This window comes from Tamandua tetradactyla, chromosome 22 (genome assembly GCF_023851605.1).
Source record: "Tamandua tetradactyla isolate mTamTet1 chromosome 22, mTamTet1.pri, whole genome shotgun sequence".
Taxonomy (NCBI): domain Eukaryota; kingdom Metazoa; phylum Chordata; class Mammalia; order Pilosa; family Myrmecophagidae; genus Tamandua; species Tamandua tetradactyla.
This window is the reverse complement of record NC_135348.1, coordinates 24130160-24149616: the sequence shown is the minus strand read 5'-3', so window position 1 is coordinate 24149616 and position 19457 is coordinate 24130160. Positions and strand designations below refer to the sequence as shown.

The window sequence follows — 19457 nt, the reverse complement described above, 5'->3', positions numbered from 1 at the left end:
ATGGAGCCTTTGTAGAATCTCAGATAAAGTCCTAGATGTTCTTTATGGTTGGCAGGGATGGTTTTAATTGGGGTTTGGCACGCTATGATAAATAGCAATGTCTAGCTGAAGCCTGCGTAAGAGCAGTCTCCAGAGTGGCCTCTTGATTTGTACTGTCTTGACCACTGATACCTTATTTGTTACAATTCTTTCCCTCCTTTTGGTCAGGAAGGCAGTCTCATTCCTGGGAATCATATTCCACACTGTCAGGGAGACTTTCACCCCTGGATGTCATGTTCCATGCAGTAGGGATGATTTTACTTGCAGAGTTGGGCTTAGAGAGAGAGAGAGACCACATCTGAGCTACAAAAGAGGTCTTCATAGAAGGAGTTTCATGTGTAAACAATATATGCTGCATATTTGAGAGAGAACACTAAGATGGTTTTACATTGTAGTACACAGTTCCTTGAACATGGTTAAAACACTAGTTCTTTCTAGGGTTTTCTTGCCATCATTCCCCTCTATTTCTTTCAAAAAGCCATTAAGTTCCTCTTCCTCCACCTAGGCCCTGATCTGTAGGTTTATGGTTCTTCAGAATAAGAATACCTCACACCTGAAATCATAACACACTATCTGCCAGGCACGGTGTTAAGCACCTACATGCACTACATAATTTAATCCTTATGACAACATTATAAGAATATTATTCCAATCTGAGGAAAGAGAAAACTAATTTCAGAAATGCTGAATAACTTGCCTGCAGTCACACAGCTGCTAAGTTCCAGAGCCTGACTCCCCATTTTCTACTTTTTACCATACATTAAATTCTACATTATACTGTCAATTCCAGGACTAGCTCTTAGCTTTAGCCTTTTAATTTTAGAAGAATCTACATGGTGATTTCACCACCATGTAAGTACTGCTATCTGCCTAACCCAGCTTATGTTTCTAAATCCTATTTCTAGGCATTCTCTCTTTTTGGTAGACCTCTCCCCTCTCTGTCTCTGTATTTAAGGCTCTGCTCAAAATCTGTTTCTCTGTCCCTTATGTTAGATTAGTGATTTACAATGTTTTGTCTCCTCTCCTTAGTTTCTTTTAAGTATTTGTTCTCCATAATTTCCCCTAACAAGATTCTTTTACAGCGTTCATATGCTCATATGAAAAACCCACAGTACTAATGTACATATTAAATAACTACTGTCACTTTTTGGGCAATTTTATTTACTGGTTTCCTTAAAAAGTTACCACACTTAAGACCCTTTCATTTAAATACTTACGTATAATTTTAGGGTTTCCAAATCAGGACCCAAGATTTTTACCTAAGACAACTGTAAAGACTAAGTAAATATTCTGAATATTAATACTGTATTCCTTTTACATAAGAATGTAAATATTAAACAAGTACTTATTCAACAAATAATTGAAGTCTGTGTGTCAGGTAACATCGTAGACACTATTTTCTCATTCTCCCCTCACAAACTTTTTTTTTGAATTAACATTTTTTAAAATTAAAAGTGAGTTTTCTCAATACAATCATAATGCAAATTCATTTTAGAAAAATCAGAAAACATAGTCAAGTAAAAAGTAATTCAAAAAATATACCAGTGACAATCATTTTGAATACTTTTACGCATAGCCTTCTAATCTTTTAATCTACATCTTTTTCTACATTTTTGACTTGATTTTTTTTTCGGTTAACACTGTTTAATGAACGCTATTCTTCTTCAATGTCAATGGCTGTTAAAGACCAACAATTCGGTTTTGGATGCCCAATAGTTTTAAAATCAGAAATGGCATTTTTGATGGGCTGAGGACATTTTTTTAGCTCTCAAAGAATTATTGTTCAATTAGCTAAAATGGTTGCAGGATATTCAAAAGAAAATCCTTCTGTTTGAAATTCAACATAATCAACCAGGTGGTTCAACCTTAACTCTTGAAAATTTTGTCTTCTTTATCCAATAAATACTGAGTGAACAGTGGACACGGGGATACGGACATGAATAAGACACCTGAAAGGGCAGATAATAATCTAGCGTATCACGCAGTTTTGTTATCAAATAGAACATAATGTGCTTAAATTCTGTATAATAGATGGATGCACAAACCTTTAGGCATTTGTGGATGCACAAAGCAGTTTACACAAAGAATTACAGTGCCGAAAATTCAACACAACTTTGTAAGGAAAAGAGAATGCACATTTTAATTAAACGTTTGGTGATGAGGAAAAGATACAACCCTTCGCTCGTCTGTTTTCTTCTATTGGATACGCATGTTCCTCACCTAACGGTGTGCGCACGCAACTTATCTGCTTACTTTTAGCATGGGAATTCAGAGGAAAAATCGTATACCCTTACACCAAAAGGAAGTAGGGGGTATTCAGAAATGACTGATGCAGCTAATGTGTGAAGACTAACCAAAAATACCTTTGTAACGGACATTTCGCCAACAACAACAAGACCACAACAAAAAAAGAGACTTCATTCAAGATAACCGTATCGTCGTCACAGTGACGTCACGCGCTTGTCGGAGGCGGCAAAAGCGTTAAGGCCCAGGACAGACCTCCAAGTACACAGCGCGAAGTCGGCAAGTCTTCAGGGAATGCCGCCGACGCCGGCCAGGCCGAGAAGACAGCGAATCCAAGGCCGGTGAACCGTTACGAACACGTATAAAACTGCTTTCACGTCATGCCGAGTAGCCGACACAGAAACCCTGGGTTCACATCTCTCCCAGCCTCTCTGGTCTCCCTCGAGGTCCCACCCACTCCGCGCTCCAGAGCATGCTTAAGATTCGGGAGGAGTGGGTAAGCGTGAGGGACGGAACACGCATGCGCAACCGGGCCCCAGTCAGCCAACCAGCACTCTCGCGAGTGTTGAAAGTCGGTGGCGTAGGTAGTAGATCCTGGTTTCTGGTGAGTTAGGTGATATTCGCCAGAGGTATTAGAGGAGGAGGCGAAGCTGCTACCCCATTTCAGTCTCTCTTCTCTTTCCTTCGTGGTTCCATAACCTTCGGCCTTCCTCTACATCAGCCCCTGACCTTGGTGACCCGGCTGGCCCCGCCCATTCTCGCCGACGAGATTCCCGCCGTGAGGTAAGCCCGCGTCGAACACCGAGCGCCGCTGAGGAGGACGCGGAGGAAGAACCTGCTGCGTCCGCCTCAGGCCCGTTTCGGAGCCGCGGCGGGGGTGGGGGTGGGGGGCGGGAAATCGGGTTCTTGCTCTTCCATCAGCTCACTGCGACGTAGCCACCCAGGCCTACCTAGGCCTCTCCCTCCATCCCTGCCAGGCCGGCCTCTGGCAGCAGCGGGTGACGCAGACGGAACATCATGTCGTCCGCGGCCGAGCCTCCGCCACCCCCGCCTCTCGAGAGCGCGCCTTCCAAGACCACAGTCTCCGCCGCCAGCGGCGGGAGCAACAACAGCAACAAAGGCTGTCTGGAGGGTGTCGTGTCCCAGGTGGCTCCCTTGGTGGCCAGCGCAGGTCCTGCCGACGCGGAGATGGAGGTGAGTGAGGAAGGTGGGAACAGCTTGCAGCGCGAGAGAGGGCGGGAAGGCAGTGGCGAGAAGCTGGTTCCTTCGCCTTGAGTTCAGTGATAGACACAGAGTCATACTTCACCCCTCTGCACCAAATTCGGCCTTAGGCCTTTTGTATCTGAAATGATGCTTTCTCGTTATTACGCTCTGTCACCTGTCCAAGCAGATTCAGATGGTTTTTGGCACTTCACATTATAATTGTCTTTTTTAGTAGATCTTGCCAAATCCTCTAATGCCCTTATTAAACAGATGTGCTTGATTACTGTGGTCAAGTGAGAGTTACCCACCCGTGTTGTAGCCCCATTAGACTCCCATAATTCCCCTGCCCATCCTTGAATGTAGGATTTAGTTTCCACCAAACTTGGGGGAGGAGCGAGGGAGGTGCCCCTTAAAAGTGAGGGAAAGACTGTTTCTGAATGGAAGGCATTTAAAAGCAGCGCATGCGAGCTCTCGGGCCTCTTTCATCCAGTCCTTGCGGGGGCGGTATCTGTTCGTAAAGAAACAATGGCGAGGGCTGGATGGCCCTCTGCGCAGTGGGGATAAACGGGACACAGCTGCTCCTCTGAAGTGACACGAGGTCCCTCCCAGGCCCTTTTCCGCCGGGAGGGATGTGGCCAAGGCAGCAGCAGCTGCTGTCTTGGGATCGCTGTCTAATTTTCGGTGGGAGTTGATGAATGAATTAGTGAATTAAGGTCCGTTATTTGGCTTTCCATCCAGCGTACGTCTTTCTGGGCCTTGACATTTTTTTTTTTTTTGTCTTTAATTAGTACAGCGCACTGCACCCTGTGGGATTGGGTTGCTCAGGTGGGTGACGACTGTACTGTGGGGGTGGAAAGACAGTGTTGCTACTAGGTGGTTCTCTGGGAGATGCTTCAAGGTTTTTCTATGGTTGGGAACAGTGATTGGCCCTTCCAGTTTTTGTTCGTGGTCTTCAACCTGTTTTGAGATATTTTCGATATTCAGCTCAAAGATTATCTGTGATTTTTCCATTCTTAGACGAAATGAAGTTAGTGTTGCTATGAAAATTTTGATGCAGAATCAGCAGGCTGAGAAAATGGTAGCACAGTTTACCAAGAAGGCACTTGGCCAGTAGTTTTATTTGAGCAGCAAGGATCTAATCTAGGGTGATATAACATCTTTTGTTATTAATCTTTGAAAGTACTTTTAGTGTTGAGGATGAGTTTCAGTGGAATAGGAGATCTAATGTTACGTAGTTTTCAGTGATTGACATTAATTTAAAATAAAAATGTATCTGCTATTGCCTTTTTTCCCTTAAGGTTTGTGGTTCTTTTGGGTTACTAGGGCTATTTAACTTAGGTTACTGCCCCATGGGTAAGAGGGCTTAAAAAATGTGATACTGAAAGCAAAATTGTGTGTGAATGTGCAACTCTCTGCGAAGAGATGTTCGAAAAGATATTCATAGTTTTCATCAGCTTCTCGAAAAAGTCCCTCATTCAGCCTTGGAATAATGTAAAAATGTTTCACTAGAGGTCTTAAATATCAGAAAGCAGTGTAATTTAAAGCTAATTATTGTGGCTTTGATTTGCTGTTTTAAAATTAAAGCTTAATTAAATTTTAAATAGGTGTTTGGTATGATGATAACAACAGTTGCTGTGTGGAGTCGTGTTTGCCAGATGAAGAAACTGAGTCTTTTTTAACTAGAACCTGTAAGTGAACCCAGGCCTGACTTCAAAGCTGATTGTTTTTCCCCACATCTTTCCGTGTCACATTCTTATACAAATGATGTTTAGCAATTTCATTTACTGCAGAATGACACGGTTTTAGTTTTTTTTTTTTTACATGGGCAAACACTGGGAATCACACCCCAGTCTCCGCCATGGCAGGCGAGAACTCTACCACTGAGCCACCGTGGCCTGCCTGGGTTTTTTTTTTTTACCTTCTCAGTATGAAAATATCAGTAATTTTATCTTTTCTCAATCTATCTTTTCATTGACTAGATTTTTTTTTTTTTTTTCTGTCACATTATGGTGTCTTTCATCTTTCTAAATTAAATGTACCCTCAGTCTTACACGAAAGGGTTTGAGCATACACACATTATCTGAGGATAGATTTAAAAAAAAAAGAAACATTTTTACAAACCTTTTTATTTTGTCTTAAAATAGGTTTTAAGGTCCTTTTTTCTGAAATCAGGAAATAAATGAAGCTCTGTTTTCATGAGCTTTTTTTGTGACAAAGCTAACTTTCCTGGAAGTATCAGCCTTGCTAGCTAATTCAATAATTTTTTTTTTGTTTTGTTTGGTTTGGTACTGATAGTCAAGAGAGCAGTCTTACTTTTTTATTAATTAATATGATCTTGTTAATGTGGAGCCTGTCTTCATTCATCCTGATTGCTCACTATTGACTGGACTGGTAGATAGGCACACTAAATGCCTGTAATGGTATGGCCTCGAGAGGCCTGGTGTCCAATTTTCTTTTTTACTATGAGAAATAATGAATGTTGGAAAAACTTTTTTTTTTTCCTAAGAGTGTATACATTTCATGGTATTCTAGCAGCATTTTGTGAAGAGGCTATGTAGATGACTTTGTCACATTTATATACAGTGAGCAGAGAGATTTGTGATGATGGCTAAAGTTACCAGTGATGAAGGTAGAATTGAATTTAGGACATTTGACCCAGATTCTAGTACTTAACATCTAAACCAGGCCTGGTCCCTCATCTTTTTACTAAAGGTAGCTTTATTGTACTTTATTACATACTATGTGTTGCCAAGCACAGATTTGTACATCATTAATGAAAATTATGCTTTTTGCCAGATGTTCTTGTGGTTTGTGTCATTTTGAATGTCATGGTGAATGAATTTTCCAAAAAACATATTTTCATTTAGAAATCAGACTGAAGTTAAATAAATTCCGTTTAGGCCAAATGACAATTTTTAAATTAAATTCCAGAAGGTGAAAATGAAGGTGACTAATAATACTACTTTCCAGATGTACATTTGTTTAGTCAACAAAGAAGATAGCAATTTATGATAAAAAGGCAACAATTTTTTCCACATTTAAAGCAATTTATTGGATTTCACAATTTTTAGAAAATGATCAGAAAATTGATTAGAAAAAGAGAAACAGATTTGCTTATAACTTTTATTGATGGTAATCTTATTCTAGGATGACATAGGTAACACTGTTTTATTTAGCCATGTATTTTACATATGTGGGTTAAATAGGTTGTTAGCCCCATGGTTTTTAATTTCATATAGGTTTCCTATCTTGTTAGATGGCAGCTATTTAAGTATCTAGGAAGCTTGGGGAAAGGAGTGTGTTATTTAGAATGAGATTTGGGCAAAAATCAGTCTAAAATGATGTGTTGACTCTTCTAGAAGAAAAATTCCATGATTTTTTCCCCATACCAGGAAGTATTTGATGATGCGTCACCTGGAAAGCAAAAAGAAATCCAAGAACCAGATCCTACTTACGAAGAAAAAATGGTATGTTCTAGGCATATGAAATGAGTTAATATTGAAAACTTTTTATTGGGTGATTAACTGAACTAAACTTCCATGTTTATCATTTCTCTAATTAGGGTACAGATGGCCAATTAAAATATATTCAGTATGGGATAAACGGTATTATGATATGTGAATTCACATAATGTATAATAACTTGGGGTATATTAACATATCGTTTATTTTAAGGTTTCAGCTTTGATAGGGAGATGAATTAAAGTCAAGAGTAGTTATTCAGCATATGCTTATACTGCATCTGTCTAGCATTTTAGTGGTTACGAAGAAAGTAATATATGCTCTTTGCCCTCCCTAGATAGCCAGCACACATCCCGTATCTTCTAGAAAACTCTTCTTTACCTTGATTTGATCAATACCTGCAGAGAACTTCAAATTTGGATTCAGATTTAATAATGATAGCAAAGAATGAATGTTTACTATATACCAGATATTGCTCAAAATGTTTTATATATTGATTTAAACTCATTTAATTGTACTGAACATTTGAAAAGTTCAGTGTTTTAAACACTCACTACACAATCTGCTCTTTAAGGGTAGCGAACGTTGTCTTAATCCTGTGTTCAATGCCCAGAACAATTTCTGGCTCGCAGTACATCTTAACTATTTTTTGAAATGTACTTTCTCCTTGTCTTTTGACTTCCTTTTGAGATCAGTAAGCTTTTTTTGAATCTCTTAAATAGCTTCAAGTCCTAAAAGTATATGATGCATGTTTTATATACATGCAAGTACATATATACCCACATAATGCACATAATACAGATAGTAACATATGTAAATTGTTATAAATATTTTACTATGCATAGTTTATATTCATATTATATTCACCTGTGTTACTGTCCTTTTTTCTTCCTGTCAAGACTTATTTAAAGAAGAAACTGTTTTCCAGCTATACTTTTTCCATTCACTCTTTTAACCTTTTGCATTTTAGCATCAGGCACTGACACAGTACTGGCGAATTCCTCATTGCCAATTTTGTGACCTAATTTTAGTTTCATTCTTTTTAATTTCACTTGCGTTTGACATTGTTTACTCTCCCTCAAAAATCTTAATTGTCCTGAGAGTCCTTGTTTTCTTTTTTTCTTGATAATATCCTATTTATTTGACTATCCTTTTACCTTTTAAATTCTGAACATTTCTTCCTGGACAGCTTGATCCTCATTGATTTTTCAGCTACCATTTTTGAGCTGAATACATCCAAATCTTTATTTTTAGCCCAGATGCTTCCAGCTGTATTTTCATTTGCTTCTTTGGTAGCTATTTTTAAGTCCCCTTGGCACCTCTTATAAACACCCAAACTGAAAATTTATTATCTTCACCCCACAAACTGCTTAGTATTATTTCAGTGAATGAAAGGCCCTCTTAATATATACCCAAGCTACCCATGCGAGTTCTTTATGCGTTTAATAGTTTTGTATGTTTAACCTCATAAATATTTCTTCTTTCTTTTCCTCATCACCATATTTCAGCATTTCTGTATTATTGTGTGGATTATTTTGTTGGCTTCTTACTTCCCTTTTCTGTGATCTGGCCTCTTCTAAATCTCTTGACTATTTTGTAAAGAAATCTTCATGACTCAAATTCATTATATAGTGAAGACTTTCAATGGTTCTCCACAGTCTTAACTTAATGTTGGCTTTTATTGCAAATCTATTCTCATTTCTCACAAGTTTTTTAGTCTCTCAGCTTCATTTCCTTTTTTGACATCATGTCTTCATTTTAATAATTTCCTTCTAAACACCCTTGTCATCTGCTATTTTTAACAATGGACAAGTCTAGCTAGTCTCCATTCCTGAACTGCCAGGTTACTGAGCACTACTACAGAAAACTAAGTAATAATGCTAATTGGTGCCAGGATAATTTCATGGATTTTACTCTGTTAGGCTTTAGTATTTTTTATTTCCCAGGAATCCGATTTAGCCATGCTAAAATTTTAATGCTCTTAATGGGCTTTCTCCTCCACATGTGCCACACCTTCATTTTTACTCTTCCACAGAGAATTAGAGGCTTACTTCCATTTATTTCTACTGTATTTCCAAAAATATGTATAGTTCTTCTCTGCTTCATTTCCTCCTATCTCAGGGAAAGAAGCAAGCCTCATTTTAATCCTTCATTAGATTGTTATCATTCATTTCTTTCAGATTTCTGGTATTACTCCATTGTTTCTGATCTTTGGAATATTTCCTTCTTTGACCTCTTCCCTTTAGCCTTTTAAAATCTCTAGCCATTTGTTTCCATTTTAATCTTTCCATTGCCTGAATCAGTGAGTTATTTGACCTCCTCCCCCCAGTCTGCTACAAATCCTAAAGAAAGCTTATTCCATATTGTTGTGTTGAAATCCTCAGTTCTTTGCAATTAGTTTGTAATGCCCCTACTGCTTGTCTGTTCTCTCTCTCCAAATTGATGGAGCGAGAGACAGTCTTGGAATCATTGGCCTCTTGTATAGCCCTGATGAAGTTTATAGTTAATTCCTTAAGGTGGTGATTCTCACATTTGACTTTATGAAAAGATAACAAGGGTTTCAGATATTTTTGATTTGATGGGCAGTGTTACTTTAAAAATATGATCGTAACACATCTGGAGCCATTAAAGGTTTTTGAGTATTAAAAAGTATAATAAAATCTGATTCTCAGTCCCTGCCTTACCCCTCCATTAGTGCATGCTGAAAGATCACCTCAGTTAGGATTATCCTGACCATCCTAGTTAAAAATCTAATTAAAATCTTAATGCCATTCCCAGTCTCCCCTTGTCCTGCTTTAGTTTACTTCTGAAGACTTAAAACTTTCTGACAAATTTATATAATTTACCTATTATGTTTTACTTTATTAGTATTGGATTACTATAAAGAAAACTTCATAAGGATGCAGAGTACTTCACTGCTAGTAGGACACAAAAGTGTTTGTTGAACAGCTATTTAAGAAGATAATGTTGATTTGAAAATATTTTGAAAGAATTGAAGAATACTTATTCACTGATTTTGTATACTGTTTGAGAACCTGTTTTTACCTTGAGTGACTAAGGATTTGACGTGTCTGAATCTTATTTCCAGTGTTTATCTGGATGGCCTTGTTTTAGCCTCAGTATTTTGTAGTTGCATATTCTTGACTTTTCTTTCCATTGTATGGAAATTAAGAAAGGTAATCATGTAAAAATCCACACGTATAATCTCTAAACAGTTTGTAATCAAAAGCAAACAGCTGAGGCGCTTCTCATCTCTAGGATATTATCTGAGAAACATGTTATTTAAGTTCTTAAGCTTTGAACAGCCTGTTTTTTGTGCAGATTGTACTGCTTTGGTTACTCATTTGTTACGCAGTGAAATAATTTGTCATCGCCTGCCTTCAGGATAGCAAATTGATCTTCACATTTTACAGTGGTGTGAATTTTTAAGAAATGGCTTTCCTATGAAACATATATAGCTCTTACAGCATTATATAGTGTTTAGTTACTTCTTGTAATTGCTTTGCCCACTTAATCTATTCAAAAATGACTTTAACCACAGGCAGAGTAGCATCGTTTGTGTTTATTAAGCTCTCTTGTATTGTTTCTCTGTTACTTAACTAAGGTGTCAATATGTCTGTTAAAAGAGTGTTGCTCCGTGGTGCGACGGTGGTACAGTGGCAGAATTCTCACCTGCTATGCTGGGGACCCGGTTCGATCCTGGTGCCTGCCCATGCAAAAAAAAAAAGTCTGTTGCCTAAAAGAGTCTATATTCCGTTTTTTACTTTTATGGATACTTGTTTCCAAGGGTCTTAAATTTTTTTGTTCACATACATTCTTCTATTTTCTTGGTGTAATATAGGGAATGTTCAAAGGGACCGATGTTAGGTATGAAAGGAAGGGAAAGATGTATTAAGAAAACATTGTACTAATGAATATTTCTCAAACTAAAAGTTTTTTTTAATGTTATAACTTTAAAATTTGGCATAGCCTAACTAATAAACGAACAATGCATTTCTCCCTACTTCTGAATAAATCCACTTGTATTGCATCATGTCTTTTATTTGTTCATTATATGCCTTTTTTCTGTCAACTGTTGTTTTGTATTTAATTTAGTGAAGTATAATTTACATACAGTACTTTCAAGTCTGCAGTTCAGTGAGTTGACAAAATATATAGTCATTTTACCACTATTGTAATCATGCACAACTATTCCATCCTATCAAAAAAGAGTGCTTCTTTCACTTCGCAGTCGGTTACCCTCCCCCATGTCTTGCCACTGCTGAGCTACTTTGCATCACTAGTTTTGCCTTTTTCTAGAATTTATTTGAAGTGGAACCATAATAGTATATAGTCTGTTGTGTTTGAGTTCTTTTCACCGAGCGTAATGCTAAGACTCATCCATATTGTTGCATGTGCTAATAGTTTGTTTCTTTCTATTGCTTAGGTTATTCTGTGGAGGCATGTTGAAACTTTATTTTTTGCAATTTTATTGATATTCTGATAAAATGAGTCTTAAAATTTTTTTGACAGCAAACTGACCGCGCAAATAGATTTGAGTATTTGTTAAAGCAGACAGAGCTTTTTGCACATTTCATTCAACCTGCTGCTCAGAAGACTCCAACGTCACCTTTGAAGATGAAGCCAGGACGCCCACGAATAAAAAAGGATGAGAAACAGAATTTGCTGTCAGTTGGCGAGTGAGTAACAGAAACATAATGTTTTGTAATTAAACAAAAATGATTTCAATGCTATTATTTATTTGCCCTCAGTTGGCTAGGCAGGATATAGCCGTAAATGTATAATTAAATATGAATTTGCATATCCCTAATATTTTATAGCATGATTTGGTTTATGGATTGAAACAATTGCGGTGAGTACAGAGATCAGATGTTAACCCATTCTTTGGAGCGGAAACACAAATGCAGAGGTTAAGGAGCCTTTAACACATAAAAGTAATTAGAGTAATTTCAGAGTAATGAACTAGTATAATGGGATATTGTTATGGAATAGTCTGCATGATGTGATGCAAAGAAAAGAAACACTTCCATTTATTTAACTTTGTTAAGATCCTGTGAGATAAATATATTTTATAGTAAATACATAGTACATTTAGCTTGAGGTACTAATTAAATGGTGCTGTTGGGAAAGAGAAGTCTTAGGTAATAGATTTCTCTACCCATCAGACTATCTTAAATGAGAAATTAGCTTACGCAAAGTGATTAGGGTAATAGTACCCTCTAAAAAAATTCATCCGCAGCTATATTCAGTGATGCTGCAAAATACTAAAACACATTCCAGCCTTTATTTTCAGTCTTAGAACCTTAATAATCAGCCAGCTTGATAATATATTGTAAACGAGATTTTATAAAAACAAAGTTCTCCCCCAGTTTATGGGGAATAAAGTTTGGCTAGAGAACAGATCTTTGCACTAAAATTCATAGGGTTAGAGAAAATTGTAAATGAACATGAGCCATTCTGATTAGAAACATGTATAACAAGAAAGAAGATGCTCAAATACATGTTACCTTGGCCTAAATTACTGAGGAATGTTTTTCTCTGTGAGAAGGCTGCTTATCCTTCTGTTTGAGTGGGAAGCATGGAGAGACTTGGAGAGACGATTATGCTTAGGTTTTCAGTCAGGTAATGGATGTTGCAGCTGGATCTAACTTTTTTTTGTGAATAAACTAGAAATTAGATTTAGAGATCTTGGTAGCATAATCCACTGTTTTCTTATTTAGATCAAAATATTTTTTTGTTAAGTATAAAGGTCTAAAGTGTAAGCTCAAATTTAAGAAGGAACTAGTATTACTAGCCTAACTTCTTTAAACATTAAGAAATCTGGCAATATTATGATTTTCAGAAAATTAGTTTTTTTTAAAAAACTTTTTTTCATTGTATAGTATATCATATATACAAAGCAAAAAAATAAAAAAGCAATAGTTTTCAAAGCACTCTTCAACAAGTGGTTACAGGACAAATCCCAGAGTTTTGTCCTAGGCTACCATACAATCTGCTCATATTTTTCCTTCTAGCTGCTCCAGAATATAGGAGGCCAGAGGGCTTAAATATTTTTTTTATTGTCACAATCGACTTCTTTCCTTCTTTTTTGGTGAAAAATAACATATATACAAAAAAGCTATAAATTTCAAAGCACAGTACCACAATTAGTTGTAGAACATATTTCAGAGTTTAACGTGGCTTACAATTTCATAATTTTAGGCTTTTACTTCTAGTTGCTCTAAAATACTGGAGACTAAGAGAGACATCAGTTTAATGGTTCAGCATTCAATTCAAGCATTCATATTCTTTTGTTAAACCCGATCTTCTCTGTATAACTCCACCATCATCTTTAAACTTTCCATCCCTCTCTTTAGGGTTATATGGGCTATGGCAATTCTAATTGGAAGGGTCTGTCACTAATATGGTATAGGGAGATGGAACTAGCTGATGTTCTGGAGAGGCTGGACTAGGTTTTAGGACTCATCTGGACTAAGGGTCCATCTGGAGGTTTTAGGTTTCTGTAAAGCTACTCTAGTGCCTGGAACCCTTGTGGAATCTTATATATTAGTGCCCTAGGTGTTCTTTAGGATTGTCTTGAATGGTCCTGGTTGGAGGTTGGCAGGTTATGATAGGTAGCAAGGTCTATCTGAAGCTTGCATATGAGCAACCTCCAGAGTAGCCTATCAACTCTGTTTGAATTCTCTCTGCCACTGATACTTTATTAATTATACTTGTTTTCCCCCTTTTGGTCAGGATGGAATTGTTGATTCCAAGGTGCCTGGTCTGGATTCATCCCTGGGAGTCATCTCCCACGTTGCCAGGGAGCCTTTCACCCCTGGATGTCATGTCCCACGTAGAGGGTAGTATAATGATTTTCTTTGCAGAGTTGGGTTTAGAGAGACTGAAGCCGTATCTGAGCAACAGAGGTCCTCCAGAAATAACTCGTAGGCATTCCATAGGTAGTCTAAGCTTCTCCGCTACCTACATATACTTCACAAGAGTAAACTTCTTGATTGAGGGCATAATCTACTAATTTGGGTATCCTTAAAGTTTGACATAGTATCAAGGAATTCCCTGATTGTAAGGTTTAATAGTTCTGTATTTTTTCTCCCATCCCTCAGGGGACTTTGCCAGTACTTTTTGATTATCTGCTTAATATGCTCTAGGATGTACCCAGGCGTCACAACAATTTATACAGGATTAAAGGACCTCTTTCTTATTCTCTGCTCCCTATGTTTCAGTTGTTCAAATGAACTATATGAATAGGTTGAATTAGATTATGCACTACAGAAAATTTCAGTTCCAGACCGAATAAAGTCTTCCATTGGTCTCAAGGCATATGTGTAGTTCTAAAATATAGACACACACTGTCTTCCTTACCCCTATGTTCTGAGTTGCTTTAACCCCAACCTGTTCGGGTTTGTTCTTATCTTTAAATATCACGTTTATAAAACAGCCTCTCATAATCCAGAAATAATACGCACCACTCTGGACTTAATGTGTCTGCTCTAAAAGCTTGCAGTCTAGGCCCCTATTTTCTTATAAGCGTTTTCTAAAGGTGACCATATCATTCTTTTTCTGTTGTTCCTGATTATTTTGTCTCACCAAATGTCCACTTGTTCATTCACATCATTGCATGTCTCACAACTCTGTTCCTTTTTGTATTGCAGCACAACCTTCGTTCATAAGTATATACCATCGTTCGCCAATCTACTTCTCTGTCAGTGCATCCTTCAGCCACCTGCATTCATTGGGCATATGTAGAGGGCCCAAAGTCCACAGTCCATTAACATTCTCAATTTTAGATAATTTCATTGTTCCCAAGAGGACAAAAACCAATAAACACATCCTTGCCAAACAGGAAATCTAAACCTTCTCTGAACTCTTGTCCCTCACCCCATTATTTATCTCTGCTGTTGCTGTGGTAGTACTGATAGTTTGAAAGTTACAGTCTTACATATGTAATTTCTGGAGCTGTTTTTTTTTCCTGTTAAAAAATGCTTTTAAAAGATGTTCTAGAAATACAAATCATAAGGTTCTCTGACTGCATGATATTTCCCTGAAATTAGATTATCATATTTCAGTTTATGAGATTATCTAAGGTTACTTTTAATAACAGTTGTATGTTTTTTAGATAACCATGTAAAGCATTTTAGAATTTAAATTTATTTTTAGCATTCACTTTTTAGGCTTAATTTAGATGCCTTTTAAAAAATTTATGTTGTGAAATCTTGTCTAGTCATTTTTTGACTGTTATGTTGAAATAGTACTATTAAAAGTAAAGCAGAAACTCAAATCATTTGATTTTAAACATGACAGCTACCGACACCGTAGGACAGAGCAAGAGGAGGATGAAGAACTATTAACAGAAAGCTCCAAAGCAACCAATGTTTGCACTCGTTTTGAAGACTCTCCATCATGTATGTTATACATGTTTAATTTCTTGGATTTAAAAACAATCCCCTTTGAGCTATGCGTTGGTTAATGTTTTAGATTTGTCTTCGGTGTAGATCTTTAGTAATCTTTTGAGATTGTTGGGTTGTAAAATAAACCCTAGCACTTTTTAGATGGAGATAACAACATATTGGTATGATAGTAATGTTCTATTTAAAAGGTGTGTAAATGCCCTTGTGTTTATTGTTGCCCGAATGTATATGTGAAGCCAGAAATGGTTTTACCTTTATTTAATTTACCCCAAAGAAGAAAACTAATGTATAAAAAGGCATTTCATGAAGACTTGCTTAGTTCCTGGTGCTTTTGTAATTAATTTGTTTTTAATTTTTTGTATGTGTGTGAAATGTACTTGTTACTAATAGTTTTCTAGAAGAAAGCATTGTTAACCAGATTTTAACTATTTAATTAAATAGTTAATTAATTTTGTCTGAGCCCAGAAACTAAACTTGTCTTTGCTGAAACCTAGCATTTTCTTTTTCCAAACTCCCTATTCTGTCTCTCTCAATAACAGCTTTGTGTGACCATAGTGGTAGTGAACACAAAAATTTTATAAAAGACTTCCATCCTTTTGGTTCTTTGAGCAGCACCATAGCAATTGTGAAGAACAAACACCTTAGAAAAGGTGGCAAAAAGGGATCCAAGAAGAAAGTGGTCTCTTTTCTAAGAAAAGATTAGTATGATGTGAAAGCACCAGTAATGTTTAACATAAGAAATATTGGGAAAACATTAGTCACAATGGGAACCAAAATTGCATCTGATGGCATTAAGGGTCATGTTTTTGAAGTAGACCCTACTGATCTGCAGAATGGTTAAATTCCTTTTAAAAACTACTAATTACTGAAGATGTGCAGGGCCGCAACTGCCTGACCACCTTCTATGGTGGGACTCTTAACCATGATGAAATGTGCTCTGTGTTCAAAAAATGACAACTCATGATTGAAACGCTTATTGATTTCAAAATTACCTATAGTTATTTGGTTCATCTGTTCTGTATTAGTATTACTAAAAAAAATCCAACACTCGGATTTAGGAAAGAACTTTTATATTCAACCAAATCCAGAAGATGATGATGTAGATGGAGATCATGTCCCAGGGTGTGCAAAGAAATGACTTGAAAGATACGGTCAAGAAATATCAAACAGCACTGGTAAAGAAAAAGAAAAGTCTGGCTATGTTATATGTCTTCTCCATGATGTGTTTGTTAGAAATGGCCCTGCTGAAGAGGCCCTGTTTGGATTGAGAAAACTTGAAATTCACAGTACAGGTAGTAGTTCTGGAAAAGTATCAGACGATGAGACAGTGTTAAATAAGTAATGAGTCACCAGTCAAAAAATCTTTTAAGTTTCAGACTTTAAAAATGACAAAAAGTCTGATTTTGGGGGGGGAAAGCTTACAAAGGTACATATAAGACATGATACTTGGGTTTGTTATTAAATTGCTATTTCCTCAAACTTAAGAAATTGAACTGCAGCTAGATGGGCCTCTAGTTAGAAACTGAGCTGTCTGCTTAAGGTGTATAACCTTCAGATTTTCTTTTGTCTGTGGAATGTGCTCAGTTTCCATTTCTTTTCATGGGGCCAGAAGCCAGATGTGTGACACAAGAAGAAAAGAAACTTTGGTTATATCTTTTTCACATTCCTACGCGGTAACTAGTTTAGTGGGCATTGGTGGTTTTCGAAAGAGAGTGAGATAGGTTCATTTCCTGGCCCATGCACTTCCCAAAAACGAACAAGCAAACAAACAAAAAACTTCAACAAATGGTGCTGCAATAACTGGATACTCACATAGAAGAAGAATGAAATGTGACCCTGCCATACAGCATACAAAAAAAAAAAAGATAAGGGATAAGGAATGTATACAGAAAAAAATCAGGTGATTGTGTTATTTATATTTTGTGAATATTCTGTCATTGGGGCAGGGGTAAGAGGAGCAGGCCAAGTAGTATGTAATATACCCTAAAAGTCATGTTGTCTCTTTATAAGACCTGTTGGAAAAGTAACTTATGAGGGGTTTCCTCCTTGGCAGAAAATAAAAACCCTAGAAAACCTCTGTCTTGCCAAAATGTGAAAACATTTGGTTAGAAACACCTGCGATAACATTAGAACTGAGGGACAGAGGCCATTCAGTCTCTAGGACTAGTAGATGGGGGTAACAAAGAAACTGAGTGATTGGAGTGGGTACTTTGATGCCTGCAGTCATGTTAAGTAAAGGGGACTGCTTACTGTATTTCTTTCTTTAAAATATGCATTATGCTTTTTCCTTTCCATAGATGTAAAATGGGGTAAACTGAGAGATTATCAGGTCCGAGGATTAAATTGGCTCATTTCTTTGTATGAGAATGGCATCAATGGTATCCTTGCAGATGAAATGGTATGTGTTTGGTAGTTTTTCAAAGGCCATATTTTAAAATTTAAAACAGTTTAGACTGCTAAATTTATAAAAGTTAAACGGTACAACACGTTTTTGTTAATTTAAAATTGTAGTCTGCCAAACTGCTATCACCTGCTTGCTTTAGTTGCATAAGTGGTGTCTGTATTTAAATTGTGAGGAATCATCAGTGAAATAAATATAACACATTTTGAGAAACATGCTTTGGATTAACTTTTGTGAAATAATGATTAGATTGTTTTTCCTCACTCTGTCAAACACAAGTAGGGTCATTGAATGTTTAATTTTTCAGAATAAGTACTGATTTTTTTCCCAGGTTGGCAGCTTGTACGATACTCGTAAATTTCAAAACATTTTAAACCCTTGTTTACTAGTTGCTAGTTATGTAGTCAATGTTTTAAAAAGTTTCCTTACATATGGTGCTAAAACACTTCATTGCCGGTAGAAAGTTAAAAAGAACTGCTAGAATTCCAACTTTCCTGGGTGAACTTGGAAAAGTCACCTAAACTTTCTGGAGATAAGACATTACTACCCCCCTCATAGATTCACTAAGTTTTAAGTGACATGACACTTGTAAACTTGGCACATACTTCAATTTAGCTGTATGTTATTATAAACAGATGATTTTTTTTTTTTTACTATCCTGACATATATCCAAAGGTACTTATTTGGAAGACTATTTTTAAATTGTTTTGTGATTATTTTGAAATTTTTCAGGGCCTGGGAAAGACTCTTCAAACAATTTCTCTTCTTGGGTACATGAAACACTATAGAAACATTCCTGGTCCTCATATGGTTTTAGTTCCTAAGTCTACATTACACAACTGGATGAGCGAATTCAAGAGATGGGTACCAACACTTAGATCTGTTTGTTTGATAGGAGATAAAGAACAAAGAGTAAGTTTATAATATTTCATTAAACTCTTGATAATGAAAGAATTTGAATTCAGGCTTAAGACAGGGGCATAGGTTGAAAGAGAGATAAATGGGGAAGGGGCCTGATAACTTTGTTCGTTATAAATATTAATGATTTACAAATACATGATTGTCTTGGTTAAAAATCAGAAGTTACAGATTGTAGTCAGCTGTAAGAATATATTTGTCTTTCCTTTTTTGAGATTTCTAAAAAATCGATAGGTTGTCATCTTCTAGAAATATTTTCTCTTTAAAAGAGGTTCTGAGTTTGTGAAATTGTAGTAATCATAGAATATTGTATTAGTTAGTTAAGCTCCTGGAATTCAGTATACCAGAAATGGAACAGCTTTTTAAAAAGGAATTTCGTAAGTTACAAGTTCACAGTTTTAAGGAAGTGAAAATGTCCAGATTAAGGCATGAGCAAGAGGTTACCTTAACTCAAGAAAGGCTGAGGCTATCCAGAACACCTCTGTCAGCTGGGAAGGCATGTGACTGGTGTCTGCTGGTCCTTGTTTCTCATTCATTGCTTCCAGCTTCCTATGCCAGTACTTTCCTCTCTAAGCATCTGTGGGCCTTCACTCAGTTCCTGTGGGACAATTCTGGATTCAGGCTTGCTTAGCATCTCATGGGAAGGTACAAGGCGATGTCTGCTGGGCTCTGCCCTTTCTAGACATCTTCTCTGTCTGTCGACAGTCCAGGCATCTCCAAACATCCCTGTCTCTGAAGTAACTGTTCTCCAAGTATCTGCTCTTTCTGTTGGGTCTGAACTTT

General features: G+C 36.9%; 1 protein-coding gene across 4 annotated transcripts in view; it reads left to right on the top strand.

Annotated features, from left to right (window-relative positions):
* The first annotated feature begins 2522 nt into the window (after window positions 1-2522).
* The window catches only part of SMARCA5 (SNF2 related chromatin remodeling ATPase 5), a 50610-nt gene continuing 33675 nt past the window's right edge, over window positions 2523-19457 (top strand). The window contains exons 1-8 of one of the 4 annotated variants that reach the window (XM_077139932.1): window positions 2523-2779; window positions 3005-3066; window positions 3261-3477; window positions 6879-6953; window positions 11460-11626; window positions 15249-15349; window positions 17653-17753; window positions 18489-18668. In XM_077139932.1, coding sequence (XP_076996047.1) covers window positions 3301-3477; window positions 6879-6953; window positions 11460-11626; window positions 15249-15349; window positions 17653-17753; window positions 18489-18668 — 801 coding nt within the window. In that variant the 5' untranslated portion in view covers window positions 2523-2779; window positions 3005-3066; window positions 3261-3300. Of the gene's footprint in view, window positions 2780-2802; window positions 3067-3260; window positions 3478-5151; window positions 5175-6878; window positions 6954-11459; window positions 11627-15248; window positions 15350-17652; window positions 17754-18488; window positions 18669-19457 lie in introns of those variants that run through there. The other 3 variants (XM_077139931.1, XM_077139930.1, XM_077139933.1) reach the window with 3 other exon arrangements.